Here is a 9,928-nt window from a genome sequence, read left to right on the forward strand (position 1 = left end):
AAAAAAACCTAAAACAAACAAAAAAAAAAAGTAAGAGAAAAAGGAAAAGATGGTAAAAAATTCAAGAGAGGGCTGGCTGGTCAGCTCAGCAAGTAAAGGTGTTTGAAGCAAGCCCTGAGAGCTAAGCGCAACCCTAAGAACCAATGTTGTAGAAGGAAAGAAACAAACCCTAAAAAAGATCCTCTGACCTGTATGTGTTCTCTCCCTCTCAATAAAATAAATATTAAAAATTAAAAAATGAAAATGCAAGAGAAGTTAAAAGATCTGGAGGAAGTAAGTACGGTTTAACATGGGTTTAACTTAATGTACAGAGGAAACACACAAGGTGGGGAAGGAGGGGGGTTGTAGATTAGCAGAGACGGAAGCCAGAGATGACTCAGGATTCCAAAACCAAAGACAGACGCTGGCACACATACAGACGTCAGAAGAATCCGTGACTGCGTATGTTGCATTCTAAGCAGTAACAGCAAGCAGACAAGCAGAATCTAGACAGAAGAGACCAGTTACAGACTGGAATTCTGACGTAACAACACGTTACCAGGCAGCCAAACGGTGCTACATACTCCCAGAAAATCACCATGTTCGAATTTGCTAGCCAAAAAGACTTAAGAGTGGAATACGACTCCTTTCAAATGAAGATGGAAAGCAAACTTACTTCTAAACAACTTTTCTGGTGGGAGATTTACCATCAGCAGGCCTAAAAAATAACCCTAAAAAAAAATCCAGAGACTGTCCTCCAGGCAGAAGGAATGATCAGAGATGGAGGTGTGAGAGGACTTCCATCTCTGCATGGAATGGAATGCAAGGAAATGGTACATATGTGTATATACACACAGGTACACACATGCACACATGTATACACATACACATGAAAGCACACATGTGCACACACATGCATACATAGACATGTACATACATGTACACACAGACATATGTACACACACAGCTCATGATGACTTACAAGAACTACTTCAAGTTAGGGCTAGAGAGATAGTTCAGTGGTTACGAGCATTTGTTGTTCTTGTAGAGGTTCTGACTGGTTCCCTGCACCCCATGTTGAGAGCTCACATGGCATATCTCTGACTCCAGGAGATGCAATTGTTCTAGCCGCAATGCATGCTGGGACTCCTGTGCACGTGCTCACTCAGTGATACAACAACACACACACTCAAATACCTCAAATGCCAAAAATGAATCTTCTTTACAAAAACCAAACTGTCAGATCTTTCAAGCTGGTTAAACTTGTCGGTAGCCTCAAAGGGGCCACAGCGGGAGTCTTCGAGGGAATCGGCAAACACTAAACTCAGGGCTTCAACAGTCAGAGTTTTCAAGCATGCTTTGTCACATTAGATAATTTCAAATCTTTAGGAATATTAGTCCTATGGGATTTTTTTTTTTAAAGATGGCTTTAAAATACAGAAAAAAAATGGCTGGGTGTGTAGTTTAGTTGGTAGAGTGCTTGCCTCGTGTGCCCAAAGATCTACTTCAACTCCCAGAACCTCAAAGCTTCAAAATTGCGCAGGCCTGAAATCTCAGCACTGGAAGGTCAGGAGGTCAAAGCCAGCCTTAGCTGTCTATTGAGGCCAGGGCCAGCCTGGGGTATATGAGATGATGCCCCAAGATAAAACCAACAACCAACCAACCAACCCAGAAAACCAATGACAGATGGGGACCTGAGATGTTGAATGTCACTTGCTCTCTGCAGTATAATACTCCTAGTCAAGTTGGGCCTCTTAAGTTAAGCATGTTCTAAACACACACGGAAAGGAGTACATAACTCTAAACTCAAGTTTCCAAACTATGAGGGAAGAGGGGAATATGAAGCCAAAAGATAGCAAAAGAAAGAAAGAAAGAAAGAAAGAAAGAAAGAAAGAAAGAAAGAAAGAAAGAAAGAAAGAAAGAGAGGAGGGAGGGAGGGAGAGAGAGAGAAAGGAAGGAAGGAAGGAAGGAAGAAAGAGAGAGAGAAAGAAAGAAAGAAAGAAAGAAAGAAAGAAAGAAAGAAAGAGAAAGGAAAAAAGAGAGAAAGAGAAAGAAAGAAAGACAAAACAGGAAGGTGTGCCACCCTAAGTCTACCAGTGGCTGAAGTGTGACTGACACTGGCACAGCAGAGTTAAGCCACCAACTAAACCAGGCTTATAGGTTAATTTAAATGAACTTATTACTGTGCACCAAACACCTACCAGTGGGGCTATGAGACAGTGCTTGCCCTATAAGCCTGGCAACCTGTGTTCCATCCCTGCAACCACAGAGGTGGGAGAGGAACGACTGTGTAGAGCTGACCTCTGACCTCCCCGAGTAAGCTGTAACATGTGCCCACCCCACAGACACACATGGTCATAATAAATAACCAAATAAATGTAAAGATGTCTGCTTTAGGTAAGAACTGCCTGCCTAGGAGCTGTGGCCTACTCCTACTGCTGCTCTAGCACCATGCCTGCCTACCTGCCACCGTGCTTCCTGCCTGATCATCATGGCTTACACCCTCTCAAACTATAGACAAGCCCCAGTTAAATGCTTTCTTTTGTAAGTTGCCTTGCTCATTGTGTCTCCTTGCCACAGATGAGAAACTAGGACAGCGGTAAAGGTTCTCTTCCATCCTGTGGACTGGCTGCTGTCCCCACCATCTTCTCCGTTGTGCAGATACTCTTGTTTCGTGCGGTCCCATCTGCCGACACTTGGGGCCAGTTCCTGGGCTGCTGGTGTTCTGTTCATAAAGTTCTCACACATCCCAGTATCTTGAAGGATAACCTTTGTGTTTTCTGCCAGAGGATTCAGTATTTCAAGTTTTACATGAAGGTATTTGGTCCACCCTGAATGGATTTTTGTACAAGGTGAAAGATAAGAATCTAATTTCATCCTGCAAGTGGATATCCACTTTTCCCAGTACCATTTGTTGATAGGCTATCTTTTATTTCCCAGTGTATGTTTTTGTCACCTTCGTCAAAAATTAAATATCTTGCTGTTTGTTTCTGGGTCCTCTTCTGCTCCACTGGTCTTCCTGCTTGCTCACAGCTGCCTTTGTCACTGTGGCTCTATAGCACGATTTCAGGCACTGTCCAGCCTCCAGCAGGGTCCGCATTCCCTACAACTGCTGTGACTATCTGTAGTCTTCTGTGTGGTCTTCTCCACACAAATCCTCATATTGTCTTTTCTAGGCCTGTTGAATATGATGCTGGAATTTTGAGAGGTCTTGTATTAAGTTTATAAATTAAGTCTGGTAGTTTGGACTTTTTCACAAGTCCAACCCAGGAGTATGGAATGTCTTTCTCATGCCCAGTATCTTCTGTGCTTTCCTTTTTCAGTAGCTTGAAATGTTCGTTATAAGTATCTTTCACTTCTTTGATTAGATATATTCCTAAATACTTGATTTTTTTTTTTGGAGTTATTTTGGATGGAACATTTCTCCTAATTTATTTCTCTGAGATCACATTGTTTGAATAAATAAAGGCTACTATTTTTTAATTGATTTTGTATCTTGCAACTTTACTGTGTTTATTGGGTCCAAGAATTCTCTTTCCAGTAGCCTCAGTGGGGTCTTTTAAGTAAAGAATTATGTTGTCTGTAAATAGGGACAGTATGACTTCTTCCCTTCCTACTGTTTTCTCCTTTATGTCTTTCTCTTGTCTAGTTGCTATAGAGAGGGCACAGGAGAGGGGACATCCTCATCTCACTCTTGAGTTTAGAGGAAGACAAAAGGTGGCCTCATTACAGATGAACAGTCTAGACTTGGGAAAGAAATAGCTGTGTCTAACAGAGCAACTCAGCAGACCCTCAGAACTGACACAGGGAAGGAAAAGAAATATCAATAATCCAGAAGGACAGAACACCACCAAACAAACTTACAGGAAACAGCAAAACCTCTTCCTATAATAACTTTAAACATAAGCGGCACCAAAACATCACTGAAATCATACAGACTGATGGACCGGATAAAAAAAACAAGGACCAAGCCAGGCAATGGTGGCGCACGCCTTTAATCCCAGCACTTGGGAAGCAGAGGCAGGCGGATTTCTGAGTTTGAGGCCAGCCTGGTCTACAGAGTAAGTTCCAGGACAGCCAGGGCTATACAGAGAAACCCTGTCTCAAACAAACAAACAAACAAACAACAAACAACAACAACAAAAAAAACAAGGGCCAGCCAGTTGTAGTGGCACACCTTTAGTCCCAGCACTTGGGAGGCAGGGGCAGTCAGATCTCTGTGTTTAAGGCTGGCCTGCTCTACAGAGAGTTCTAGGACTGCCCTGTCTCAAGAAACAAAGAAACAAAACCAAACCAAAACAAGAACCAACTATATGCTGTTACCAAGAAACCAACTTAGCTAGTAAAGATACTCGAAAACTTAATATCAAAAGATGGGAAACAAACTGCTAAGAAAATGGATGTGTGAATCTGCAGGGGTGGTTATCCTTCTATCAACAAAGGAAACCAAACCAGAACTAATTAGTGATTAGTGATAAGAAGAGACGGGTCAAATATCAGAGCCCCCAGTTGCATAAAACAAATGCTAAAAGACATAAAAAGAGCACATAGGTCCTGAGATAACAATAGTGGAGACTTCAGTGTTCCACTCTCATATTCAAGCTATGTCTTCCAAACTTAAAACATTACAGTGTGTCTTCAGGGCACTGTGGACCTGGTCCAGCAGAGATGCCTGATTCTCGCCATGGTGTAGAATTGACCATGCTATACAGCAGTATAAGCTAGGCCAGCTATTGGCTGGAGCCTGGCCAGCATATGCACCCCTTTTACACAATGCATAGGAGGGCTATGTGCTCAAAGCTTGATTAACTGAATGAGCCAGGAATTACAAGCGCTAAGGGCTAAGAATCTCAGCACATGGTAGAAACTTAGACCTCAGTTCTCTACCTGGCTTGTCCTTGATTTTGGATCTGTCCATCAGTCTGTATGATTTCAGAAATGTTTTGGGGCCATTTACATTAAGGTTACTATAGAAAAGGGTTTTTCTGTTTCCTGTAAGTTTGTTTGGTAATGATTCTACGCCATGGCCAGAATCAGGCATGTCTGCTGGACCAGGTCCACAGTGCCCTGAAGATACATTGTAATGCTTTAAGTTTAGAAGACATAGCTTAAATATGAAGAGTGGAACATTGAAATCTCCACTATTGTTATTTCAGGAGGCTTGCTCTATCCTCCAGCCTCCGTGGTTCTGAGTATGTGACCAAGGTCCCTTCCTCTGAGTCACACCCCTTTTTTATCCCCATCTGGAGGCTGGAACACTGCTTCATCCTGGACAACTCTTGTGGGTACTGGCCTCCCATTCTTCTTGCTCATGTGACTTTCCTTTAGCTCCATGGAATCCATGAGTACAAGTCTGTAAACCACCATGACAATATCCCACAAAAGGCAAGGGTTCATTAGGCCTGCCAAAGCCGCCCATCTGGCTTGGAGAAAGGAGCCCCCACTCTCTCCAGAAAGCTCCAGGCTCCAGCTCTCCCAGTCCCCTCCTCCCCATGCATGCAGTCTCCCCATGTTCTTAGGAAGAGCCCCTCATCTAAATGGGATGATGTGCTGTCCCCAGATTTGGGCAGACCATGAGGAAGGAATATGGCTTACTTGGGCTTTTTGACATCTGTCATCTTGGTGTGCTCCCCAAACTCCCGCTTCAGGAACTCCTCCAGGGGCCCAGACTCATAGGGCCGTGAACCCCGAAACACCTCGTCCTTCATACGGAAGTACACGCCACGCATATAGGCCATGGACTTACCTAGGAAGAAGAGATGAGGAGCTGAAGGTGATGTGCAAGCCCCTAGTATAACATGCTAAACACCTACAACTTCAGAAAGCCTGGGCAAGTACTCACAGGAGGTGGGGGGAAGCGTACATCTGCCAAAGGGCTAATGGAGGGCGGAAAGCCCCTTTTCAGGGTTCTCTACCTAATCTTGTATTACTAAAAAGGGCCTTGAAGATGTAAAATTATACAAAAGCTGGTCCCAGCTCCCTGCCATCATAAAAGAAGAACAGTACATCCTCCAAGCCTACAGGCCAGACAGGCTATGGGGAAGGAGATGCCCAGCCATCTTGTGAGTTTCCTAGGGCCTGGGTGTGCTGGAACAGGACTTGTGCCTGCCTGAGTCTGTACTGGGCAGCTTCTCTCTCTCCTGCCACAGCTCTTCCAGTCTGAAGATGGGCGGAGACCTCTGCCCACTCTGCAGGAAGCACACCCCATACCCCATGGGCAGAGCAGGTCCTGAGGCAGTTCTCTTACAGGAGGCTGGAAGGGACTCAGGGCCTCCGACATCATGGGAGAACGGGGCCCGACTCCTCGAGGCCAGCCCTGGCTCTGGTCTGATGTTCAATGTGATTCTCTCTGGCCCTCAGATTCCCATGTGCTCACCCTACATAACTAGGGTGACAATCATCACACAAATGGACCACTTGACAGTTAACCACTACTAATGACCAACTCCCCTGCAGCTTTCAATATGGTAGAATACTCTTCCAGAGCCCCACAGGAAATGGCTCCCGACAGCTCCATGGCTGGCTGTGCCCCTATTCCTGAAAGCCCCTAGACTGACCCCATGGCCTCATCCCAGGGCCCAGCAGATGCTCAGATGGCTGTATACTATCTCACCAGGAGCTTTCTGAAGCCATGCCTCAGCTTTGAATGCTCAGAGCTTTGAAGACCCAGAACCCATGAGCTCTCATGGTGCCTACGCTGATGGTGGAGGGAGGTATCCTCCTCTGGTGTCGCCAAGACTGGTTCACCAGAATCCTGATTTCAGCAGGATTCTGTGTTTTCAGTTAGAAAACACAAATCTGGCCTACAGCCAGGCAAGGGTGCCATTTGGGGAAGTAGAGGCCAGGGACAAGGCTTATTGAGATGCAGCTAAGCCCAACTCTAGGAATGTCCAATCAGCCACTAACACACAGCTCATCACTCCTCAGAAGAGATGCCAGGCCACCTGAATGGAAACGCTGGCCCTCTTCGGCAACCTCAGTTAACCAAGTGCTTGCACGTCTGCAAAGCTACATGAAAGGAGGCAGCTTGGTGCCTGTGAGGTGATGGCCTGGGACTACCACAGGTGTGTCTGTGGCTCTGGCACCCTCTGACTGCCCCATTACCCCATAAATGCCCATTCTATCCACGAGACGTTTCTACTGGCAGCAGCCGGCAGGGTCTGTGGTACTGCCTTTCAGGAGTGTGAAGAGGCGGATGAAGACCACGGATAAATAACACCCTCCTAAACTAGCTCTGCACTCTGCCATGGAAGGGCAGTTGGGCAGTCCTGCCCACCCCACCATACCCCAGGGGCTATGCTCACTGTGCAGAATGGCCAGGGCCAGGATGCCCCCTGTGCTGGTTCCTGCCACCCAGTCGAAGAGGTCCTTGGTGGCCACTCCCGAGGCCTTCTCGATGGCAATGAGGAGCTGGATGATAACCAGGCCTTTCACGCCCCCTCCATCCAGGCAGAGCAGGTGGTCATGGCTGTAGCGAGGACAGCAATGGGCCAAGAGCGTCATGATGGCTCTCAGCCCAAGTCCCCTGAGCTGTACATGTCAGGCAGACACGAACAGAGCAACAGAGCCTTCGCCAAGCCTACTAGCAGGCAAGCTTCAGATGTGCAAAGGGAAAGGATGGGATGAGGTAGAGACCAGGGTAGGGACTGGGATAAGGAGAGGGGTGGGGAAAGGGTAGGGAGCGAGGCCAGAAGTGGGGCGAGGAGCAGGGTCAGGGGCTCTGGGACCACAGCAGATCAGCAAGTCAGCTGCAGGTCTGACCCCAGGCCTTGGAAGTAAACGGAGAAGAGAAGGAAGGGCTGGCTCCCTCCAGTAGGGTCAGGGACTACTCACTCCTCAAGAGCAATCCGGGAAGGAAGTGGCAGGGAGGAAGGAAAGTCCAGACCCGGGGAAGGGCAGCTAGCATTAGCTCACTTCATGGGTCCTAGCCCCTCTGCTGAGGCTACTCTCTGTTGTCCTTATTATCTTGGAAAGAGGTTCCGAAGTTAGGGGCACGGTATAAAGGTACATGCTTGGCTTCTGAGTCACACTCTAGGGGCTTATCCAACCTGGATGGGTACAAGGTCATGAACCAAGTTAAAGCATAAGGGAGAGGGTGGTTTTGTTGTAATACATATCGCATGGTTCTTGTGCATGACCTCTGCAAATGTCAATGTCATGACTCAATGGGTTTTTGTTTGTTTGTTTGTTTTGTTTTTTCGAGACAGGGTTTCTCTGTGTAGGCCTGGCTGTCCTGGAACTCATTTTGTAGACCAGGCTGGCCTCGAACTCAGAAATCTGCCTGCCTCTGCCTCCCAAGTGCTGGGATTAAAAGCATGCGCCACCACCGCCCGGCATTATGACTCAATGTTAAAAGTTTGTACATTCCTGTTAGAACCTGTCCAGTCAGGCTAGAGAGATGGTTCAGGGATTAAGAACAGTGGCTGTTCTTCCAGAGGTCCTGAATTCAATTCCCAGGAACCACATGGTGGCTCACAACCATCTCTAATGGGATCTGAAGCCCTCTTCTGGTTGTCTAAAGACAGTGACAGTGTACTCACATACATAAAACAAATAAATAAATAAAAAGAAGAACCTGCCTAGTCTAGCCTAGTCCTGAAGTTGGCAGAAAAATGCAAAGTGCCAGGCCTTTACGGTCGTGCCCTGGGATACTTGTAGTCTATGCTCGACCCTTCCTTTTAAACTCATTTCCCCGCCTCAGTTTTAGGATTTTGTTGTTTTTGGTTTTGTGAGAGGATCTTCCTTCTCCAGTCGCCAGAGTGCCAAATGTGACTGTTGGCTTTAACTGTCAGCCCGACACACCTGAGAACCACCCGAGAAGAGTTTCCGTGTGAGACTGTCTACACTGGGTTAGTTGCTCGAATCTGTAGGGGAGGAGGAACCCAGCCCTCTGTAGGCAGCACCATTCCTCAGGCAGGGGGTCCCAAAGTCTATACAAGTGGAAAAGTCAAGCTGGGCACAAACAAGCAAGTGAGCATGTGTACACTAACTTCTCTGGCCCTTGAATGTGGATGTGATATGACTAGTTGTTTGAAATTCCTGCCTCAGCTTCTCACAGTGATGGACTTGTAACCTAGAATTATAAGATGAAACAAACTCCTTTCTCGCTAGGCTCTCTTGTCTGATGTTTTACTTCAGCATCATCAATAAAACTAGATATCCACCTACTGCCAGCAGAATTAGCTGGGGCAGCTGCCTCAGCCCCAAACTCCCTTGCCTGCTGCCCTCTGAGGCAACCATTTGCTCAAGCTTCACCTCTGGACAAAGCTCCATGACAAGGCAGCTCGGCTCTGCACAGCACTGGATGTCCAATCATCTTATAATTCTAGAGGGAGGGCCAGTGAAGGAGTCTTCTAAAGCAGACACGTGGCCACTCAGTGAACTCGGGGTACAACAGGGGCAGCAGCACAGGGGATAGGAGTCTGGACAAACCTGGCCAGAGGCCTGAGGAGACAAGCAAGATGCAGCTATGGGCCTAGCAAGAGCAGGGTCAGCCAGAGGCTGAGGCTCACCCTCCCTGTGGGTCCTTCAAGGATCTCCTAACCCCTCACCAGAGGAGTCCACCTTCTCCTCCTCTGGTCAGGAGCTAGTCCTCTCCCTTGGGTACAGCTGCTCCGCCTGGGCCTCTGTGGAGGTTTATGCACATGTATAGACATACGAAGTGGCGTATGACTGCAGGAGGCACTGTGGAAGCAAGAGCCCAGATGCTAAAGGGGTAGGTGTGTTTCCAGGGCATAGGTAAGCAGTGACCATGGAAATAGGGGGCTGTGACCCCAGAGGCTGACACCTCCAAGCAAGGCTTCCGGGCCACAGGAGCAGCAGCTGTGGCTGGTGATGGGAGTGGCTTCCCTTTGGGCCAGCACGCGTCCCTGAGAGGCCTTGGGGGAGCCTTTATTCTAGCTCACCCTGTGGGCCTGCAGTGAGTGTGCGCCCCTGAGAGGCCTGGGGG

The 9,928-nt window shown here is 47.4% G+C and overlaps 1 protein-coding gene across 9 annotated transcripts in view; it reads right to left on the bottom strand.

The window, feature by feature from the left end:
- The window catches only part of Pla2g6 (phospholipase A2 group VI), a 44,270-nt gene that overhangs the window by 6,154 nt on the left and 28,188 nt on the right, over positions 1 to 9,928 (bottom strand). For all 9 annotated transcript variants that reach the window (XM_031349277.1, XM_031349270.1, XM_031349287.1 and 6 more), the window contains 2 exons: positions 7,284 to 7,447; positions 5,575 to 5,725 (listed from right to left, as the gene is read on the bottom strand). In XM_031349277.1, the coding sequence (XP_031205137.1) occupies positions 5,575 to 5,725; positions 7,284 to 7,447 (315 nt within the window). The remainder of the gene's footprint in view (positions 1 to 5,574; positions 5,726 to 7,283; positions 7,448 to 9,928) is intronic.

The sequence above is a fragment of the Mastomys coucha genome, unplaced genomic scaffold (genome assembly GCF_008632895.1).
Source record: "Mastomys coucha isolate ucsf_1 unplaced genomic scaffold, UCSF_Mcou_1 pScaffold11, whole genome shotgun sequence".
Taxonomy (NCBI): domain Eukaryota; kingdom Metazoa; phylum Chordata; class Mammalia; order Rodentia; family Muridae; genus Mastomys; species Mastomys coucha.